This window comes from Microcebus murinus, chromosome 4, assembly GCF_040939455.1.
Source record: "Microcebus murinus isolate Inina chromosome 4, M.murinus_Inina_mat1.0, whole genome shotgun sequence".
NCBI classification, from domain to species: Eukaryota; Metazoa; Chordata; class Mammalia; order Primates; family Cheirogaleidae; genus Microcebus; species Microcebus murinus.
The window spans coordinates 19,197,460-19,221,535 of record NC_134107.1 but is presented as its reverse complement, the minus strand read 5'-3'; the positions used below and the strand labels follow the sequence as shown (position 1 = coordinate 19,221,535).

Sequence of the window (24,076 nt, the reverse complement as noted above, 5' to 3'; positions counted from 1 at the left end):
AACATTTATGTGAGCATGGTTTTTGTGTGAACATAAATTTTCATTTCTCCAAGATAAATGTCCAAAAGTATGATTTCTGCATCATATGGCAATTGCATGTGTAGTTTTTCTTAAAAAACTCCCAAACTATTTTCTAGAATGGTTATACCATGCTATAGTCTGTCCAGGAACGTATGAGTGATGCAGTTTCTCCACATTATCACCAGCATCTGGTGTTATCACTATTTTTTATTTTAGCTATTCTGATAGATGTGTAATGACAGCTTATTGTGTTTGGGTTTTTTGGGGTTTTTTTTGCATTTTTTTAATTTTTTATTTTGGCATATTATGGGGGTACAGATTTTAAAGTTTCAATAAATGCCCTGTCCCCCCCTCCCCCCACAAGTCTGAGTTTCCAGCATGACCATCTCCCAGATGGTGTGCATCTCACTCATTATGTATGTATATACCCACCCCCCGACCCCCTCCCACCTTCCCTATACCCTATTACTGTAGTACCTATGAGTCCACTTAGGTGCTATTCAGTTAATACCAGTTTGCTGGTGAGTATATATGGTGCTTGTTTTTCCATTCTTGGGGTACTTCACTTTGTAGTATGGGTTCCAGCTCTAACCAGGAAAATATAAGATGTGCGATATCACCATTGTTTCTTAGAGCTAAATAGTACTCCATGGTATGCATATACCACATTTTATTAATCCATTCTTGGATTGAAGGACACTTGCGTTGTTTCCACAGCCTTGTGATTATGAATTGTGCTGCTATAAACATTCAAGTGCAGGTGTCTTTTTTGTAGAGTGTCATTGGATCTTTTGGGTAGATGCCCAGTATTGGGATTGCTGGATCAAATGGTAGATCCACTTGTATCGCTTTAAGGTATCTCCATATTGCTTTCCACAGAGGTTGAACTAGTTTGCAGTCCCACCAACAGTGTAGGAGTGTTCCTCTCTCTCCACATCCACACCAGCATTTATTGTTTGGAGACTTTTTGATAAAGGCCACTCTCACTGGAGTTAAGTGATATCTCATTATGGTTTTGATTTGCATTTCTCTGATGATTAGAGATGTTGAGCATTTTTTAATGTTTGTTGGCCATTCTTCTATCTTCTTTAGAAAAGTTTCTGTTCAAGTCCTTTGCCCACTTTTTAATGGGGTTATTTGATTTTTTCTTCCTGATTTTCATGAGTTCTAAGTATATTCTAGTTATCAGCCCCTTATCAGATGGGTAGGATGCAAAAATTTTCTCCCATTCTGTAGGTTGTCTGTTTACTTTCATGGCTATTTCTTTGGCTGTGCAGAAGTTTTGTAATTTGATCATGTCCCATTTATTTATTTTTGTTGCTGCTGTGATTGCCCTTTGAGAGATCTTCATAAACTCTTTGCCTAGGCCGTTTCTAGGAGAGTGTTTCCAAAATAGTCCTTAGAATTCTAATAGTTTCATACCTTAGGTTTAAGTCTGTTATCCAACCCGAGTTGGTTTTTTTGAGAGGTGAAAGGTGTGGGTCCTGCTTTAGCCTTCTACAAGTGGCTATCCAGTTTTCCCAGCACCATTTATTGAAAAGGGATTCTTTTCCCCAGCATATGTTTTTGTCTGCTTTGTCAAAGATTAGATGGCTATATGAGGATGGTTTTATATCAGGATTCTCAGATCTAGCTCATTGTGTTTTTATGATCATTTCCCTAATGACTTCTTATGTTGAACACCATTTCTTGTGTTTATTTCCCATCCTTACATACTTTAAATGCCTTTTGTCCATTTTTAATTGCATTATCTATTTTTTACTATAGAATTTGAGAATTTTTCATACAGATACTGGTACTGTCTTGAACACGTAGTTTGCACATATTTCCTATCAGTATGTAGCTGAACTTTTCATTCTCTTCACAGGGTCTTTTCAAAACTACAAGCTTTTAATTTTAATGAAGTTCATTGTATCAATTTGGTGCTTTTGCCTTTTGGTGTTAAATCTAAGAACCCTTTGCCTAACCTTAGATCCCGAAGATTTTCTATTTTTTTTTTCCAAAAAGGAAATTAAACAATACACATCTAAATAATCCATGGGTCAAAGAGAAAGTCTCAAAGGAAATAAAAAGCACATTGAGCTGAATAAAAACAAAATATCAACCCTTGTGAAACACAAACAAGCAGTTAAAAATGGGACATTTCTAGTACTGAAAGCAAACATTAGAAAAGTGGAAAACTGTCAACTCTATAATCCAAGCTCCCAAATAAAAAATCAAGAAAAAGAAGGGCAAAATAAACTCAAAACAATCATTAGAAAAGAAATAATAAAAGTAATTTAGGAACAGATGACTATGAAAACAGAAACATAATAAACAGTATAGAAAAATTGGTGAAGCTAAAAGCTAATTGCTTGAAAAGATTGGTAAAACTGATAAATCTCTAACAATAATCGCAAAGACAAAAAGAAAGAAACAATTTATCAGTATAAAGAATGGAATTGGATATCATTGCAGACCCTGCAGACATCTTAAGGGTAATAATGGAATACTCTGATCAACTACATACAGAAATTTGACAACAAGAAACCAATTTCTTGAGAATCAAAAGCTACAATCAAGTCACTCAGAGGGAATAACTGTAGTACTCCTTTATCTGTGGTTTCACTTTCAGGGGTTTTAATCACCTGTGCTATTGCATAATAAGATACTTTGAGAAAGAGAGAAACCACATTCACATAACTTGTATTATAGCATATTGTTATAATTGTTTTATTTTAATATTAGTTATCCTTAATATCTTACTATACCTAATTTATAAATTAAAGTTTATCATATGTAACTATCGAAAAAACATAGTATATAGAATTTGTGGCTATCCATAGTTTTGAGTATCCTCTGGGGGTCTTGGAAGGTATCCCTCACAGGGAAGGAAAGAACTACTGTAGATAATTTGTACATGTCTACAACTATTAATAACCCCCCATCCAAATCTCAAGGCCCAGATAGCTTCACTGTAGAATTATATTCAATGTTATGAAAGAATCAACATTTCACCTTACCTCTTCCAGAAAATAGAAGAGAAGGGATCATTTCCCAATCCATTTAACAAAGCTGGTATTGCTGTGATACAAAAATCAAAAATAATACAACAAAAGAAAACAATATACTAATATCCCTTATACTACACACTAAAAATCCTTAAAATATTAGCAAAAAAAAATGAGCCTCTATCTTAGTTTCATATTTTATATAAAAATTAACTCAAAATGTGATATAGACTTGCATATAAAAGATAAATTATAAATAGAATGCTTTATTTTTTATTGGGCTTCAGGTGAATACTGGCTTCCAATGACTCTGTGAAAGATACTTTCTTAAAAAGGATCACAGAAACAAATATGATGAACAAAATATACAAGACAATTGAATAATTCTTTTCTCGTTCTTGTCAAATCTCTCTTACACACACAACAACTAGGAGGGAGGATAGATGAAAAATGAGACTGAGGATAAGAAAAGTGGTTCAACTCAGGCAAGGCACGTCCCTCCTCACAGATGACTTAAGACCAACGCAGGAGCACAAAGTGTTACCAAGTCCAATGGAATCAAGAGAGAGCACCAATTAGGATCAAATACTGGAGTAGGGGATACTGAGATAAAAGTAGTGAGAGTAGGTGACAGGCAACTAAAATAATCCAGGTGAAAGGCGATGACTGCTTGGAACTAGGTGACAGCTCTAGAGTGACTGGAAGTGGTTACATTTGGAATATACCTGGAAGTTGACTGGGTAGGATTTCCTGATGGACTGGACATGGGGTATGACATACAGAGATCAAATGTGTTCTCAGCTAAGCTAGCAAGTGTTGTGAGTAGAGTAGGTTTGAAAATGGGAGCAGAACCAAGAGTACATCTTTAGTCGTTATCGGTTTGAGAAACCTGTTAGTCATTCAGGAGGCAGTGCCATGGAAGAAGTTGCATTTCCAGGTCTTAACTTCAAAAAAGAAGGCTGGGCTGGAGATATTAATTTCAGAATCTTGGTCAGGTTAGGAGAGTATATCTATGAAAACTGGATTAAATGTTACTACTGGATTGTATAAACTGAGCAATGAAATAACTAATGCATTTAATGACACAGGGGTCATTGGTATTCTAGACAGCAATTTATTAGTTTAATAACATGTCTGACAATGTGTGGTGTGTAAGGTAGTCCGCTATCCATATTGAGGGAGGCAGAATGAGCACATATGAAACAATGCATGTATGATACAAGTTCCAGAACTGGAAAATATCAGTATGATTTACAGATTTCAAAGAATATGAAATGAGCTAGACCTTGACATGAGTGAGAATTTAGAAAATTCTAAATTTATAAACTTGCAACTTATAAAACGAGCAACTAGGGCAACAGCATTAGCAAGGCATGAAGACAGAAAGCATTGTGTACATAGTTGAAACCTATGGACTTTGCCATCACAAACACTTGGATTATGTTATAGATCTTTCAGGGATGTAATTAAGTAAAGGGTATACACTTTCTCTTAATCTCAGTTGCTTTTCTGAGCGTGCATATTAAACATATTAAATGTCTGCAACCTCTCTGTGCCCCAGTTTCATTTTCTATAGAATGTCAAACTAATGTTACCCACCTCAAAAGGATTTTGTAAGGATTAAATGTTTTTATCAATGTAAAAGTCTTAGATCAGCATCCCCATTTCTTTTCCTAGGATGTGGACAATGATACTGAGCAAAAACTACCTTCAGACAGGACTCCCACCTCTGCATGGATCCCACAGACCTGTGCTTATGTACTCACAGTGGTTACCAGGATGTCACCTTAATACTCCTCCTCAACACACAGCAGGCTGCGACATTTTATTGTTTTGTTTTTATTTTTTGAGGGGGGACAGAGTCTCCCATTTTTGCCCAGCATAGAGTGAGTACTGTGGGGTCAGCCTAGCTCACAGCAACCTCAAAATCCTGGGTTCAAGCAATCCTGCTGCCTCAGTCTCCCGAGTACCTGGGACTACAAGCATGCACCACCATGCCTGGTTAATTTTCTCTCTATATATTAGTTGACCAATTAATTTCTTTCTATTTATAGTAGAGACGGGGTCTTGCTTTTGCTCAGGCTGGTTTTGAACTCCTGACCTCGAGCAATCCCCCTGCCTTGGCCTCCCAGAGTGCTAGGATTACAGGCATGAGGTACCGTGCCTGGCCCTACTGCAACAATTTGTATTGACTTTAAAAGACAAGTCTTCCAAAACCATTTCCTAAAACAGCCTACAGTTCTAACCAAAAGCAAAACAGGTTAAATAAAATATAAGGGTTTTCACTATTATTTTTATAAATTAGGAAAGTAAAGTATGGCCCATAAAAACATTTTATATACGGTGATAAAATATTTAAAGTCAAAGGATCACTCCCAACCACAAGCACTAATGATGGATGAAATTAGCTTAATTTAATCATTACACAATTATACATACCTCAAAACATCACATTGTAGCCCATACATATATATAATTATTATTTGTCAATTAAGAATTAAGACAAAAACACTTTAGTGCATGTTCTTTAGAGGGCCATAGGTAGGTAATATTGTATATGTACAATATTTATGTATTTTACTTTATATAAAAGCATAGGAAATGTGATGCATTAAATTTTATTTTTATGTTTATTTCTTTTACAGATAGGGTCTCACTCTGTCACCCAGGCTAGAGTGCAGTGGCATAGTCATAGCCCAATGGGCTCAAGCAATCCTCCTTCCTCAGCCTCCTGAGCACCTAGGACTATGGGCACTTGCCACCACACCCGTCTAATTATTTTCTCACTTTATTTATTTATTTTCTTTCTTTTTTTTTTGTTGTTTCTAGGGACAGGATCTTGCCGTGTTGACCAGGCTGGTAACAAACTCCTGGGCTCAGGTGATCCTCTCTCCTTGGCCTCTCAAAGTGCTAGGATTATAGAACTGAGCCATTACACCAATTCTGTAATTCTAATCTAATATTTTCATGGGCATTATCTCATAAGAGAATTTATAAATCTCTTTCTTTTTAATTGGTGCACATAATACCATTTTATAATTGCATCATAATTCCTTTAACCAGCCTATTTTTGCTTGACATTTATCCTGTTTCTAACATGCTACCACACATGATGATGCTGCAATGAATATTTCTTTACAGACATCTTTACTCACTGATTTTTTTTTTAATTTCAGAATATTATGGGAGTACAAACACAATGGTCACGTAAATTGCCTTTGTACTGTCCCAGGCAAAGCTACAAGGGTGCCCATTCTCTAGAGAGCACATACCATATTCCTAAGGTGTGAATTTACCAATTTACCCATCCCCTGTTCTCCTCCCACCTCTTCCTTCCCGATAAATATTACTTCCATATGTGCACATGGGTGTTGATCGATTAGTACCAATTTAAAGATGAGTACTGTGATGTTTGTTTTCCCATTTTTGTGATATTTTAGTTAGAAAAATGGGTTCCAGCTCTATATAGGATAATATAAGTGGTATTAGTTCACCATTTTTTTGATGGCTGAATAGTTCTTAATACATGAGTTAGCACCTGCTGTGTACCCGATATTTTGCTAGTACTTTATACACATTTTCTCATTTAATCCTCACATCTGGCTAAAATGTGGCACATTTTATGGCTGTGAAAAAGCAAAATAATTAATTTGCTATAGACTCTACAGGGAGTTGTTATAGAGTCAGATTTTGAATCCAGGAAGTTCACTTTATAACTCATGTGTGTATCTTGCATCTGAACTTCTTATGGAGCTAAACAATTTCTTGAATAAAATTTTGAATTGCAAGAAGGTGTTAGTCATGTGTCTAGCACATGCCCAGGGCCACCATTTTTAACAAGCATCAGGGTCCCCGTGTCCTCAGATGGTCTGTAAACTGAACATGCATCATCAATAGCCTGTATCTCTAATTAAGGGCTTAAAAGGATGATTATTGTCCATAAGTCTTCTAAATTCAGTTAGCTTTACTTGAGACATGCGTGGAGATAGAGTTATCCATAGTGACAATTTTATAAGATGAAAATTACTATACCACTGTAGATACCATAGTAATGCTTTCTTACTTTGGGGAGGGAGAGGGCTTAGTCCCTGAACAACTTTCCTGGATATTATCCCACTTCCCAGCAAATCATCAGCATCAACTCAGCATGAATACAGTTGCTCACAACTAAATATGTGTTTATATTAATAAATATGTTTACCCTCTAATTCATCTTTGCATTAAAGATGAAAGCCAGAATTTGAAGTATCGTTACCTAATTAAAACAGATAGGAGGCCGGGCGCTGTGGCTCACGCCTGTAATCCTAGCTCTTGGGAGGCCGAGGCGGGCAGATTGCTCAAGGTCAGGAGTTCAAAACCAGCCTGAGCAAGAGCGAGACCCCGTCTCTACTATAAATAGAAAGAAATTAATTGGCCAACTGATATATATAGAAAAAATTAGCCGGGCATGGTGGCGCATGCCTGTAGTCCCAGCTACCCGGGAGGCTGAGGCAGAAGGATCACTGGAGCCCAGGAGTTTGAGGTTGCTGTGAGCTAGGCTGACGCCACGGCACTCACTCTAGCCTGGGCAACAAAGTGAGACTCTGTCTCAAAAAAAAAAAAAAAAAAAAAAAAAAAAAAACAGGGAAATATTACATAACTTCTTTCTCAAAAACAATTAGTAGAAAAATAAAGATGAATGGAAGTTGGTATGAGAGGAAAGCAAAAATACACATACTCTCTCTATATGCATATATATGTGTGTGTAATATATATACACATAGAGAGAGAGAGAGAGAAAGAATTATATGAGAGAGGGGGAAACACATGATCTCTCTAAATTATCCTAGATATAGGAGCTATTTGTGTTCCTCCTCTTCTGAAGATCACATCTCTGCAACATACGCACTCTCATTTGCTGATCTTAATTACCTGGATAAAAGCCAAAAGGAAGACACTTAATTTCTGACAACTTGCCAAAAGAGATTAAAACAAATCATGCCAGAAATTGTTGATACTTCAAGTCTCTCCACCCTGGGAGCACAATTTGTGTATACAGATAAAATGAACAAGGGAATTAATGACATATTTTAAATATAATAGAATTTTGCATGTATGTAGGTGATATAATTATTTCAATAATTTCAAAACAGTAGTTCAAATTAACAGGGACATGTTTAATGCTCAAATAAAGTCTTAAGGACACCTCCATGACACACACAGGAATTTCAAAGTAAGTCAGGACCTGCACAGGAAACAAATCATCTAACCATTCAATGGGGAGTGATTTGATAGGACTAGGGTTTCTGATGATTCTAACAAAACATTGAAAACTGATGTGCCTAGTGTCCTAGGACTTCCATAGGGACCAACCTTTGTAGTTGGAGGAGGAACTTAAATTTCATCTCCATTGGAAAAGTTGCCAAAAAAGATAACCAGCTGAGCTGTTTACAAAATCATTCATGGGACTGTGCCTGCCATTTGGCTGTATTTTGAGCTTAATTTGTAAGCAGTTTCCAATCCACTTTTGAGAAGAAATATCATTAATGAGTTGTTCTCCTTTGGGTAACAGATCTGGGCTATAACAAGGCAAAGTGCCATTTCAAAATGGCACAGAATTCCACAGTGTGCAGACTTACATCATTCCAACCACATCCCTTTGAGGCTGTGTCTCTGCTGACCAAGGAGCTCATCACAGTACCACAGAATTCCCATCACCCTGCAGTGATTGGGTTTTCCCAGGGGCAGAGCTCCATTGGAGCCAGGCCAAGCTGATGCACCATGAACAGAAATTCAGATCATGGTCTTACCCATTCAAAGATTTTCTGCACAGCTAAACTCTGATCTTCAGTAACCCATGATCCTGCTGCCAGATCACATAGATGAAGAGAGGGACTATTACTCATTTTGTCCACCTAGAAATATCAGGACCTAGTTTTTCTGACATGTAGTCTGGTGCTGTCTTCACCTTTCAGACTGTTATCAAAATTGTGCCACCTAACTGCAGGTACCTGTCATTACTAAGGACTAATAAATGGACCTCAGCCAGAAAAATAAAAACTAAATTTCTTCTCACTCCATGATACTCAAATAACACGATTCCAATTTAGAAATATTGAACATAGGGTAAGTGGTTTAGCTGAGAAATATTTCCTTTGGTTTACCATGGAGTAATGATTCCCAATTTCTTTCCATATACCTTATAAACCATTTCCTAAAGCATTTATCAAAGAGGATACCAGATTCAAGAACTAAATGTACAATTATATTTTTAATAGTAAAACTATTTTATGGATAAATTTTAGTATTTGCTGTTGTAAAATAACTGCACTTAATTGCCACTAATGATTTTTAACCCAATTTTCACATTTCTAATACATAATCAAAAATATTTTATGTACTAAACCATAATTAAATATCAGTCCCAAGATATTCTATGAATGGTGAAAATACCATAGACTATGGAGTCTATGGTATTTTCTAATGGTTAAAATACCATAGACTATGGAGTAAGCACATTTGGGCTCAAGGATTATGTACATGTTCTATGATTTATTAATAGTTATTTAACCTTTTGATCCTCCATTTTTCTATAAAATTAGAACATTAGGTACCAGTTTTATAAAGTTGTAACCCTGTGAGGACATTTAAAAATTTCACATAGGTTTAATACAATTAATTTTTGACAACTTTTATTCAGTAGAAGAAACCCAAGACATTTTTAAATATAAGATATATCAAGTGTGTTCCAAGAGAGTATTGGCAAGATCTTGTTTCTAAATTATAATATTAGTATATTCCACACTATCTTAGATCTCAGTAGGCAATACTGTTTAAATATGCTGGCATATTACATAACTCTGCAATTAGAAGAGAAAAATATTTATTTGTTGCAAAAAGAAGGGTTTTCATCTAAATGCTCCCTTTTTTTCTGATACAATTGATATGTTTGAAAGAGCATCAGATTTGTATCTAGATGCATGCAGATTTGAACACTAGATCAGTTTCTGACAAGGGGCTGGCTACTTAACTTTTTTGAATTTTGTTTTCTTCATCTGTAAAATTAAATAATTGTAATAGTACCTACCTTGCAAAAGTGTTGGGAGAGTAGAGTGAAAGGTGGGGAAAAGACTTTAAAGTACTGAAATACAAAATTGAAAGGATCATGATGGAAATACAATCTTCATGTTAGATCATTTATTTCCTGAAATTACATTCCTGTTTAATAGCATTCTGATAGCATTTTTTACATCTGCATTTCTTACTGTGTAGATGACCGGATTTAACATCGGAGTGACAAGAGTATGAAACACTGCTATGGCTTTATCCATGGGAAAGGTGGCTACTGGTCTCAGATACATGAAAATACAGGGCACAAAGAATAAAATCACAACTGTGATGTGGGAGCCACAGGTAGAAAGGGCCTTTTTCCTCCCCACAGAGCTGTGAGTCTTCAAGGAGCACAGGATGAGCACATAGGATATCAACAATGCCACAAAGGTGATCAAAGGGATTATCCCACCATTGGCGGCAACCAGGAGACCAACAAGGAAAGTGTCAGTGCAGGCCAGTTGTATCAGGGGGAAAATGTCACACACGAAGTGATCCATGACGTTGGGGCCACAGAATGGGAGCCAGAAAGTAACTAAAATCTGCCCAATTGAGTGGAGAAAACCTACTGTCCAACACACCCCCACCAGGAGGCAGCACATGCGATGGCTCATCATGGTCACATAATGCAGAGGTCTACAGATGGCCACATAGCGGTCATAGGCCATGACTACCAGGAGGACAATCTCTGAAGCACCTAAGAAATGTTCAACAAAGAGCTGTGTCATGCAGCCATTGAAGGAGATAGTTTTTGTCTCAGAGAGCAAGTCGGCTAGCATTTTAGGGATTATGGAAGAGGAATAGCATGCATCTATCAAAGATAAGAAAGCCAGGAAGAAATACATTGGGGAGTTCAAAGTCTGGCTACAGATTATGGTCACCACAATGAGCAGGTTTCCCAAGACAGTGACAATGTAGATGATAAGTAACACCAAAACCAGAATTCTCTGCATTTGAGGATTTTGTGTCAGTCCCTTCAGAATGAATTCAGTCACATTCATTCTCATTTATTTTATTTCAATGCTGATGCCAAAATCAGAAGCGGTGAATTAACCTGTAAAAACAAAATTCTTAATGGAAAAGTCACTATGTATTTTGGGTTTTCAGATAAGCCAGAGGCATTTTAATAACAGAAGCTGTTTTCTTTCATGGTGTGCCAGAAGAGAAGAAACATGCTTTTTTTTTTTTTTTTCTATTTTATAAAAAGATAGGAGAATAAGTCTTTGAAGCTATTTAATTCAGCTTCTAATGAGGATTCTGAATTCCCGCTCGCTGGAGGACATCCAGGCAGAGAGAAGTCACCTGTAAAAAATCTGACTCCTTCTCAGCCAGTAAGAAATGTTACAAAACTCCTCCTTAAATATATTTTTAAAAACTCTTTTGCCACTCTTGGTTCTGGTTCTGCACACTGTTGATATGTAGATTAATTCTAATTGACCCTCCTTGCTCTGTTTAAATGCTGTTTAAATAAACTGCAGAAAAGAGGGCTGTGTCTGTCTTGTTCACCTTTTTATGCCCAGCACTTGGTTCAGTGTCTGACTCACAAAGGTATTCAATAAATATTAAGTAAACAAATAATTTGGATACTCTCCTTATTTCCTGGGTTTTCCCATTTCCAGGTAACTCCAAAAAGGGGGGGGGTGTCACAATCTTAGAAAACACTTGAATAAACTTTTGGAAAATAAACTCTATGTACTCCTTTCACTTCTTTGGATCTACTCTTAAATTTTTTCTATGTCGAGTGGCTGTTTTCCAAGTTTACCTTTAACCAGCTGCCTTACCTCTGGCCAACAGGTGAATGCTAGTGATCAGGGAGGGAAGAAAAGGATGACAGGGTATTTATTTGGTTGGTTCCCTCCTGTGGCTTCTCAGTGGCTTGAGTGGCTTTAATTAAGACTACAGCTCATTGGGGAGGATCTTTAGTGCTACAATTTCTTTTGGATTCATGTAATCACCTTCTTCCTTTGCTCTCTCAGGACTACTTGTGGTAATGGTTGCCTACTGTTTTCACCATGTTTCCCCGAAAATACTACCTACCCATAAAATAAGCCCTAGCATGATTTCTAAGCATTTGCGCAATATAAGCCATACCCCAAAATTAAGACCTAGAGATGGGCGTGGCAACGCAGCGTTTATGCACAACCCAAGCATTGTCTTGGCAAGTGGTAAAGAAGACCAGCAGCCCTTCTCATGTTCACCATGAGGGCTCTATTGCTGGACATGAGAGATTGGGGCCAATGGTTCTAAAGGAAATAGAGTCCCAAGAATTTCAGGATATATTTCAGAGTTTGGAGAGTTATGATGATGTTCCAGAGGACAAGGACTTAACTATATTTGAATAAATGTAGATTGTTGTACCTAATTAGAAAAATAACACATTCCCTGAAAATAAGACCTAGGGTGTCTTCTTGAGGAAAAATAAATATAGGACTCTGTCTTATTTAGGGGGAAACACGGTAACTCTGGGATGCTTTATCATGCCTTAGTAGTTTTCTTTACACTTAGCCATACCTTGAGAAGTAATTTTTATTAAACCCCCTTTAATCTTTCATTCTGAGTATGCTATTTCTTGCCAGGACTCCAAAGGATGCAGAACATTTATATTTTTCTCCTGTCAATACAGTTGATCCTTGAATAACATGGGTTTGAACTGCGTGGGTCCACTTATTTGTGGATTTTCTTCTGCTTCTGCCACCTCTGACCAATTTCTCCTCTTCCTTCTCCTCTTTAGCCTATTCAACATGAAGACAATTAAGATGAAGACCTCTGAGTAATCCACTTTCACTTAATAAGTAAATAAATATGATTTTCTTCCTCCTGATTTCCTTAATAACATTTTCTTTTCTCTAGCTTACTTTATTTTAAAAATACAGTATATAATACGTTTAGGATACAAAATATATATTAATCAACTGTTTATAAGTAAGGCTTCCCATCAACAGTAGGTTATTAGTAGTTAAATTTTGGGGAAGTCAAAAGGCTTTTGTGGATTTTTAACTGCACAGGGGCTCTCACCCATACCCCCTGGCTTTGTTTAAATGTCAATTCTAAATGGAAATATATAATATATATATTTTCCTCTTATATAAATTTATTTTATTTAAAATCATCTGTACTTCTTTTGATAGATAATGGCTAAATATATTTAATTTTTGTCAGGAGAAAATATTGTGAAAGACATTCAAGTATTATACAAAACTCACTATCTAGCTTCAATCTTTGTGTTGTCTATATCCTTCTCTTTGGGGCTATATGGTTCTATGGAGTTTGCGCCGTTCACTGTCTTTGAGCTATTTTATAAGTCTTTAAAAATTTTAAAATCCATATATTCTCACCCTGTTGGTTATTGCATCATGTGTTTTTCTGTTTTATTGTATTTGGGATTTTTTTCTATTTAATCAACTTATAAACATCTGTTTTCAAACTTGCTTTGAAGTCGAATGGAAACAAAATATGCTATTAAAGAACATTCTTATTAACCTTATTCTACTCCTCATATTAGACTTAGCCAATATGAGTATTCTTGTCAATAAGGTACATCCAACCTGTTGAACAAATTATGTCATTTGGCCCTGGTGTATACACGTGTGTGTGTGCTGGGGTGATGGGAAGGGTTACCTAATATAATATAGTTTTAAGCTTTATTTAAAAATCAATTTATAAGTTCATTTCCAAATATTTATTGATTATGTACTATGTACCTGGCACTCTAGGAAATAGAGATATAGCAGTGAAAAAAAGAAAAACAGATAAAATCTCTATTTTCATGTTCTAGAAGAGAGAAACAGTAGGTAATAAATTTAAAAAAATGAATTACATAGTACGTCCGATTGTGATACCTGCCGTGAGAAAAATAAAGCAGAGTAAATGATATGTGGAGGCCACAGAGAGGGATCATTTTCCATAAGGTAGACAGAGAAGGCTTCCCAGAGAGGGATTACATAACCAGACCTGAAGGAATTGAGGAAGAAGCCAAGAAGATATCTAAGGAAAGACGTTCCAGGTAGAAATACATGCAAGTGAAAGTCCCTGAGGAGGAAGCATGGTTAGTACCAGTGATCTGAGGATGCCAGTGTCGCTGGAGTGACACAGGACAGGCTTGGCTGATGGTAGATCTAGTAAGACCTTTAGATCATTGTAAGGGCCATAACTATTCTAAGTGGCAAATAAGTTTTGTGCTTTGGAAGGTTTTGCATGTCAGCAGAATGACATGATCCAACTTAATTGTCCAGTGGATTATGGTGTCTTCTGTAAGGAGAACAGGCTATAGAGGAGCAAGAGTAGAAGCAAGGTGACAAGTTACGATGTTATTGTAACTATCCAGCTGAAAGTTGATAGTGGTTTGGACCAGAGCGGTAGTAGAGGAAGTGGATGCATTGTGGAAGTGGACCCCATAGCATTTTTTTGTTTCCTTTTTTATCTCAGCATATAACGGGGGTACAAATATTGAGGTTACATATATTGTTTTCGCCCCACCTGAGTCAGAGCTTTAAGCATGCCCATCCCATCGAATTTGCTGATGGCCTTGAAGTAAGGTATAAAAAGAGAAAAGAATAAAAAGTACTCCAAAGTTTTTGGACTATACAACCTAAAGATAATGTTGCCATTTTTGATAAAATTGTATGGTTAGAAGCCACAACTAACACAGCCAACATTTGCTTGGGTTGCACCACACATACTCAATTTTTATATCAACATTGAGTCAGACATAATTATTATCCTAATTTAACAGATGAAATAACTAAGAGTTAGTGTAAGGAAGTTGTTCACTGTTACTTAGTAGGCTGTAACTCCAGCCTTCCTTTGGTATAAAGAGCAAAGGCAATTCTATAAAATGTATTTAATCTATGAAACTCTATACTATTTTTTGTGAAGTGAAGATTATTGGCTCAAAAGGTAACTGTGAGAGTAAAAGGGATACTAGCTCAGTAATTGGCACAAAGTAGGTATGAATATAAAGTAAGTAGCTGCCAATATCAGCTATTTTAGTTCATATTGAAGTTTTTAAAAGAGTATGATATCATTATTGACTAAAAATGGATGACATTTGATCATGACTATTAAAATCATAGTGTTCCTTCTATGAGGCTGTATCTATGCATGCCATGCAAAAGCAAAGGATTATTAAAAAGGATGACATGTTTGTCTATCATTTATCTGCATGTTTTTTAATCTCTCGACATTTATTTTTTTCTTGTTTACCAATGTGACTGTATGTTATTTAACACACATGCACACATACATACATCACTCACATCAGAATTATTGATTACTTTGACGTTAGGCAGAACCAGACAGTATTTGTCACACATAATTACATTTTTAATATGAATGTCAAATGTAATTTTCTGACATAAAGAACTATATTTACTCACAAGAGTTGTCATTCACTGGTACTTTTTCCTTTAAATCTTTTTTTTTCTACTTTACTGCTCAGCAACCTCCCTTTACCACAAAAAAAGATCTCCGCTTGTCACTGCTCTCCATCACCTCCTAATGACTCTAGACGTGTTTTCATTCTCAAGATAATGTGAAATGTTAAGGTAGGTAATAGTATTATAACTTTGTACCTGTCTAACCTTGAAATATCCACCTGAGTTTCTCATCACCTCAAAAAGGAGTTCAAAACCAGCCTGAGCAAGAGCAAGTCCCTGTCTCTACTATAAATAGAAAGAAATCAATTGGCCAACAGATATATATATAGAAAAACTTAGCCAGGCATGCTGGCGCATGCCTGTAGTCCCAGCTACTCGGGAGGCTGAGGCAGTAGAATTGCTTGAGCCCAGGAGTTTGAGGTTTCTGTGAGCTAGGCTGATGCCACAGCACTCACTCTAGCCTGGGTAACAAAGCAAGACTCTGTCTCTAAAAAAAAAACAAAAAAAAAAAACAAGCGTTTGCTATTTTTTGTGTTAAGTTGTTAAGAATTTGGAAACATTAAAGCTCCAACTATTTCATATATTTTTCAAGTGAGAAAATTTCAACTCATACAGAGAAGTCCTTGTGTTTCATGGCTTTCACAAGTGATACTAGCAGCCACATCTTGCACCAATAACCATAAAGTTTAAAGAAGCCTCTCTCATCTAGTAACAGATACAGAACAACCAAGAGCACCTTTCCAAGCAATGCAGTCCCTCACTTAGAACCAAACTACATGTGTGTCAAGAATGAAAAGTTCTACTAAGCACTTAATTAACACAAAAGCTATAAATAATTAAAGTGTGTTTAAATGAGCTATCCCCTTTTGTCTTCAGGAATTTAGGAAATATTTCTCCAAAGTCTTTCAACTTAATGGAAAGATATATATGCATTTACCATATTGTTAAAGTTTATACATTTTTTGAAAAACAGGCAAATTATGCAAAATTATGCATGAAAAAATAAATAAAATAAATATAGCAAAAGAGCATTACCATGTTTATTATAGTACTGAAACATATTTTTCTTATTACTTTTATTTATCTGTATTTAATATTTTTCTCTAATATTATTAACATATTATTCTCACCTTAGGAAAGATAGCTTTAAAGAAATTTGAATTCTCTTCTGAATGCTACGATAGCTCTTTCTCATCTCTATTTCCATTTTTGTGGTCTTAAAAATATTGAAATTTCTGTGAAATTTAAATACTAAGGAAATTAAGGATAATTTCCTCATAAGAGAGGTGAATAATTTATTGAATTATAAACTTCTGTGTGAAGGTTTGCCATTATTAGTACCTTTAATTATCAAAAACTAATATTAATTGACTGCTTTATACTCATTAGGCACTATGAAAAGCACTTCGTATAGATTATTTCATCTAATATTTTTTAAAGAGGCATATGTGGCAGGAAGGCTCTTCCATCTGTTTTACAGATGGAAAGATTGAGGCATGGGGAGGTGCAGACTTGTACTGCAGGACATGCAAGTAATGGAGAGCAGACCTGAAGACATAACCCAAGTCTGTCAGGCCTCAAGTCCTGATCTTAGCTTGGCTCCACAGTACCGCCCATGCAAAAACTTACCTAGGTCACTAGCAGTATCCCTCTTTAAAGTCCATCTTTCATAAAGGCTTTAAGGAGACTATTCCTCATCCTAACTCATAAAAGCATAAAAAGTTGATTTAAAAAACACTTGGGAATTCGAAACATGTCAGCTTCTCAGATTCCTCTGAGAAATTCCTATCTCCCTTCTCAGACAAATGTAGGATTATTAATTTACTCACAATTACACACTGCATAAGGACGTTTCAATCAATAACAGATGACACACACAATGTTGGTCCATTAAGATTGTAATAACATTTTTACTGTGCCTTTTCTATTTTAGTTATGTTTAGATATTTGTCTATCCAAACATACACATTTTTGCTTTGTTTATGTTCTCTTCGTTTTTATATTCTGATTCTGCTTCTGTGCCTTCTCCTTTTTATTATTTGATTTCAGTACATGGTTCCTTCTGAGGAGTATGAGGGAGAATTTGTTCCATTCCTCTCTCCTGCTTCTGATAATTTGCTGGCAATCTTTGAAATTCTTTAGGTTGTAGAGGAATCACCCAGTCTCTCTGCCTCCCTATTCATGTGACAATGTTCCTGTGTGCATGTTTTTCTCTTTCTGATTTTTATAAGGACATAGATGTATAGGATTAGCATTCAACCTAATAACCTCATCTTAACTTGATCATCTGGAAATTTTCTTTTATTTTCAAATAAGGTCATATTCACAAGTACTGGGGGTTTAGGATTGCAACATTTTTGAGAGGGGGATGCAATTTAATCTTTAACAATTTTGTATACAGCCCCTCAAGTTGGGGGGAAAGTACTGCCTGATTCTGGCTCTCCAAATTTCCTCCAAAAGCTCTATTGGTGTCTCTTCCCCACTCCACCTCCATCAGGGACCCTCCAACTGTGAAAGCCCTGACTCTCCACTCCCACCAATGCCAAGAATCAAGACATGCTACCAGAGAAAAAATGGCCACAAAATTCAGCTCACTTCAATCAAGATCTTGTTTCTCTAGCAATATCCCTTTCAGCTTTGGTTTTCTCGGTAGGTCTCCAGTTCCTTCAGACAGGTGATTTTTCTCTTGTATCTGGCATTTCTAGTTGTTCACAGTAAGAGTATTTTTGGCCAGGAGTTATTGCACTGCACCGAGGAGAAGAAGCCCATTTATATATATTTATTATCATTCATTTATTAATACAACACATATACATTGACCGATTACCATATGCCAGACACTATTTTAATCACTGAGTATTTACATAAAATCAAACAATTGAAGTTGGGTTCCTTTTTTTAATCATCTGACATTAATTTCACACAGTAAAGTTTTTGAGAAAGAGAAAATCATTACCCTTACATAAATTTTTTCTTGTGTATGAAAAATAAATAAAATAAATAACTAAATTATATGTCATGCTAGGTAATGATAATTATTAAGTAAAAAACTTAAACAGAAATGTTCGAATAGGAGTCACAAAATATTAGTGGGTGGGATTTACTATACTGGGAGGTAGTCAGAAAATACATTACTGAGAAGATACATTTAAATAATCAACCAAAGGAAGTGAGGGGATAAGCCATGCACATATCTGGAGGAAGAATAACTGAGACATAGAGAATTATTTTTCATACTTTCTTAGACAAGAGTATGTCTGGGGTCATGTAAAAAGTTGACTGGGACAATAGTTTGTATGTCACCATGGCATTAAAGAATTGTTAGTGTTGAGCACTGTTAGAGGGAAATAATGGATATTGTTTGAAAATTAGTGAGTATAAGATTGAGATTACAGAAAGTTTTAAAATGATGGTAATGACAAGTTCTATGGTATGTCCATGGGAGTGAGCAGCTGAGATAGATTAAAGGATAAGATTTCTAGAAGAAAATTGGCCACTTGGTCCATTTAAGGGACAGTATATCGGAAGGATCATTTATGTGGATGTCAAATCTCCAAGAAGTATGGCAGAACCACTTTAAGTGACAATGAGGTTGGAGCTACCACCTTAAAGGTTTAAGAGGAAGTGAACCTGGAAGCAGTGAATGATTTTTGTAAGAAGTGGAATCTGGCATCATCAGATTCAGACTAGAAACTAGGAATTATCATGAACTGAAACAGGGGTATGAGATGGAACTTGCAGTGAGACGCAACCAGAACAAAGTCTCATCTGTAGGCCTTCAGCATGAGAACTACGGTAGAAGAAAATGCCTCCCTTAAGTGGAAACCTGGAGAAGAGAAACAGGAAAGCAATAAAAGAAAGGAAATGCTCATATAAGACATTGGGAAGGTAGAGGATTTTGCTTATTATTGACCTGAGATCCAGAGATTCTAATGAAAGGGGATTTGGGATGTGTGTATGGGGGGGATGAGAATTATGATGAACACAGAACATTTGTAGTGCTGCATGGATTCAAACATAAACATTCTCTTAAAAACTGGCAATCGCTAGTTGGAGAAAAATTCATGATATTTCTTTGAAATATCTTCAAATTCAAGGAACTCACAAATCTTCTGGACTTGCTATGGAATGTTTTGGAAGAGCATAATCCACTATACTGTTATCTGCAAATAGAGATTTTTTTCTCTGTAATTAAATAGTACCTGGCAATGATAAGTTGCAATAAATATCAAATTGTATTCATTTTGAGTTAAAAACATTCAATTTAAAACATTTGAGTTAAAAACTCCTGATGTTGGGTGCTTGTGGCAGGCCTGATAATTGTCCACTAAAACCCACTCTCCTCTTCTGTGCAGTAAGAGATGGGTATTCCTCATGACCAACCAAGTGCAGCCTACTTTACTCACCCCCTGTGCATACAGGTGTAGCTCTGTCACTAAAGTTTGGTGTATTGAACATAAACAGAAAGGATATGTGTAACACACAGGGGGTTATCTAAAATGTTGTCTCTGTATTCTTCAAGTTTATTTTCCCTGTAAACTGAAAATAAAATCTTAATATAATGGATCCCACTTAACTTATTAGAATAAATTTCATCATGCCTGGGTAAAATCAACAAGGAAAATAAAATGGAAAGCTAAAGCAATAACTGTTGTTATAAGAATTTTGCAAAATTTTATTCATGAACCTAGTTGGAATGAAAAAGGCTAGGTACGTGTCTTTCAGTATTTTTATTTTCATATGCTATCTACTATATTTTCTTTTTCTCTTGCATATTATTTCCAGAGACCATAGTGAGAAGTTAAGTAAAATTATTACAATCTGTTTGAATTTTAGTATTTCATGGATCAGGGATGAATCTGTGTTGTGCACAACAATCTGGCCATAATAATGTTTTATTTTGTAGTATGTCAAACCTTGGATTCACAGGTTCATAAACTAATTGAGCCAATGATACCAGGTCATCAATATAAACCAAGTTCTTGGGTATAAAGGAACAACTTAACAATAAGAATCTCTACTTGAAGAGAAAAAGACATTAAGAACCTGCCCTTTGTACAATGACAGTCAAATGATGGACAGGCCAGGGAAGGAAGCAGGAAAATCTCCCCAGCATGTCCAAGCCCTTGTTGCACAGTTGGTCTCCTGCAGTGCACACATTTATTCAGATAATGTTTTAGATCCTAATCTTAATCCCTCATGGACTTCTCCATGAAGATCACTAAGATTCTTACCTGTACTCCACCAATTCTATTATGAGAAAGAAAACTAATATACACTTGTCTACTTTGGGACTGTCATGAAATGTTGAGGAAAAAAGAAAAATCTCACTTAGTGTTTTTGTCTATCATACTCAACTAATAGGCATTTTATTAGTGTTTATGTGATAGGAGAAATATAAAGGTTTTACTGCAAATAATTTTCTTACAGAAGCCATTTGGAAAGATGAGACTCATGAACCTTGACTACAGGAATGACTTGAAAGATGTCTCTACATCTGAATGATCTCTTCACTGATAATTATTAAAATAGAATTATCTTCACAGGGTATAGGAAGTGAAGAAAATTACAATCACCAAATGAAATGAAAAGTAATCCTCTTTTGAAATCTGCTTTGCTGTCTGGTTCCTCTGGCTTCTATTCCTCTGTAGGGGGAAGTCAGGTCACTACATCTACAGCTTTGCTACCAGTTTTCTAGTAACCTGTTCTCTCAAGTGTTCCCTTAGATTGTGCTTGAATAAGAGATAACCTCTGCTAACTCCCTTGTGGAATCTGCTCCCTCTTCCTATCCTGTAGCTGGTTGGTAGAGAGTGGTTACCTGACCCAAGAGGAACTCATTTGCAAGGATGACTGGATCAATCATGTTGTTTCTCAAGATATTGACCAAGTGACTCAAATTCTATAGTGGTCGGTAGTGGACCCACATTAAATGACTGAGTCATGTGAAACAGAAACATCTATAGTTGATGTTCTGCTCTGGTCTTTGCTCTACCTCAGTCTTGGCTGTTTTTCTTTTTTCCTTAGAGTGATGAATATCAGTGTTCCAAAAGTAACCTTCTTTTGAATTGGCATAGTTTGTGTAAATTTCTGTCACTAAATTATGAGATATTTTTATCTGCCTTCCAAAAAGAGTTTTCAATGCATCAAGTGAATGGCAGGCAGTCTGATGAGGTAATTTATCTTGTCATTCTTTTTTATTATTAGATTCTTATTCAATATAAAATTCAACACATTTCATTTAACTGTATGTCATACTGGGCTGTGAAAATAGAGTCGATGAAAATCAGAAGGTGATAACATCCTTTTCTGACCTCCATTAATGCTTTGTTATACCATATGTTGAATCTTTCTGTACAGGTATATCCCTTAAATTTTTGTCCAAGAAAGTTTTTTGATGTTTTTACTCTTAACTTTGATTTTATAAATAAAGTTGAATATTTTATTTTCCATCAGAAACCACCACCAATCTCTTCCACACTTTCCTCATGGCACTCTTTACCTCCTTATTCCTGAGAGTATAAATCAGAGGATTTAGTAAGGGAGTCAGGATGCCGTAAACTGCTGCCACAAATTTGTCAGAGGAGAAAGTAGATGGAGGTCGTGAGTATGTATAAATGCAAGGGACAAAGAATAGAACCACAACAGCAATGTGAGATCCACAGGTAGACAGAGCTTTGCTCCGCCCTTCGGAACCATGGGTTCTCAGAGAGAACAAGATGACACCATAGGAGACAAGCAACAAGGAGAAGATTAGGATGCAGAAAAACCCACTGTTGGCCACTGCAAAAATTCCAAAGATGTGAGTGTCGGTGCAGGCAAGCTCCAGTAATGGATGCAAGTCACACATGAAGTGATCAATGACATTGGGACCACAAAAGGGCAACTGGAAAATAAAGAGAATTTGTATCATGGAATGCAAGAAGCCCCCTGTCCAGGCTGCTCCGATGAGAATGCCACAGAACCTGCAGTTCATGATGGAAGAGTAATGCAAAGGCTTGCAAATGGCCACATACCGATCATAGGCCATGGCTGTGAGGACAATCACCTCTGCCCCACTAAAGAAGTGTTCAGCAAAAAGCTGCATCATGCAGCCTTCAAAGGAGATGGTTTTCCTCTCATAGAGGGAGTCCAAAATCATCTTTGGGGTCAAGACAGAGGAGAAGCACACATCTAGGAAGGACAGGAATGTCAAGAAGAAGTACATGGGAGACCCTAGTAGTGTAGGGCTCCTGAGGATGGTTACTACAATTAGTGTGTTGCCTCCGATGGTGGCAATATACACAAACAAAAATACAACAAAGACTATTTTCTGAATGTTTGGATTGTGTGAAAGCCCCAGGAGGACGAACTCAGTTACAAAGCTTTGGTTTTGCATGATTTCCAAGGAAAAGGAGACACCTCCAACAGTGATCAGCATGCAGCATCTGCAGTCATGACACAGAAAAATTGGCTTAATGCAGCATCTGCAGTCATGACAAGGAAAAATTGGTTTCAGTTCCATTCATAGTATTATTGTCATCAAGAAGTTGGTGCATCACTGTACCAAATTATCTTCATGTTTCTGTTGTCATTGAGAACAAAAAATTAGAAATTGTTGAATTCAACAATGAAAGGTCAGATGGAATTGGTTTTGTGATAAATTATTGAATTCCTTAAAAGAGTCCATCGTTTCAATATGGGGGAGACAAACATCTACATGTGACAGAGAAGAGAAACAGTTTTCATCTCAAGTGCCAGCTTTGATCATTTACTGGTGGGTTCATGGAGTGAATTATTGAGAAGCATTCTGAAGCCACCTCTGAGTGATGAGGAAAGGACTGTAACTTATTAGCAGTGTCTGCCACTGGCATAGAATGAAAGCAGGGATGAACACCATGATATCCTGACCTGGCGACTGCCTTTTCCACAAATAGAAGAAGAAATAACATGCAGTTTAAAGGCCACTTGAAAATCATGGCTACCCTCACATACCTCTTTTAAAGTCTGAATTGTATCATGCCTTTAAATGAATGTATTCATTCTTTATAAAAGAGAATGATCTATGGAAAATTCCTAGCTGAAAACTTAATACATAAATAGTATGCACTAAATCTTGAGTTTATTTTAAATGTGCCTTTTTAATATGAGAAGTTTATAAAAATAATAATTCCACTACCAAGGTGTCGTCATGGTGACTAAGTGAAGTATGGTGGGGCTCAGACAGATTTTTGATGTGGAGTTTGAATACAGAACCTCTGGCTCCAGTGCCCACTGGATCAACAGGGAGAGGAGTGGGATATTTCTTTTCAGCAAGAACTTCATAGCAGGGGTGACCTTTCTATAAACACTGACATGAACATATACACATAGGCAAGGAAGAGAACCCAGTTGTTTATAAGACAGAGTCGTGAGGCTTTATTAATTGTTTGTCATTTATTTACACAATGTGGTCAGGTCTGATCAGGTATAACTAATAAGGGTATAAATTTTTCAAATTTATTTGATATTATTGTAAAGCAGAGAGGTGTGTATATATTAATAGTTTACCTGCTCACCTTCCAGGATTAGAATGTGGGTCAAATTTTAAAACGGGAAAATGTTGCTTATCATAAAATGCCCTTA

General features: G+C 36.2%; 2 protein-coding genes across 2 annotated transcripts; both read right to left on the bottom strand.

Annotated features, from left to right (window-relative positions):
• Window positions 1–10,183: 10,183 nt before the first annotated feature.
• On the bottom strand, window positions 10,184–21,338 carry LOC105884101 (olfactory receptor 4C12-like). Its single transcript, XM_012787813.2, is given in 3 exon segments — window positions 10,184–11,123; window positions 20,392–20,456; window positions 21,294–21,338. Coding segments are annotated over 3 exon segments (1,050 nt in total).
• A 576-nt stretch (window positions 21,339–21,914) lies between these two features.
• Window positions 21,915–23,550, bottom strand: LOC105884154 (olfactory receptor 4C15-like). The gene has a single exon (XM_012787873.3). It carries the CDS (start codon window positions 22,974–22,976, stop codon window positions 21,915–21,917), a length of 1,062 nt encoding a protein of 353 aa, XP_012643327.2. The 5' UTR covers window positions 22,977–23,550.
• Between the last annotated feature and the right edge of the window lie 526 nt (window positions 23,551–24,076).

Excerpts from the sequence above, each read along its gene's own strand:
- LOC105884154 (XM_012787873.3), bottom strand. The coding sequence starts at position 22,976 with ATGGAACTGAAACCAATTTTTCCTTGTCATGACTGCAGATGCTGCATT.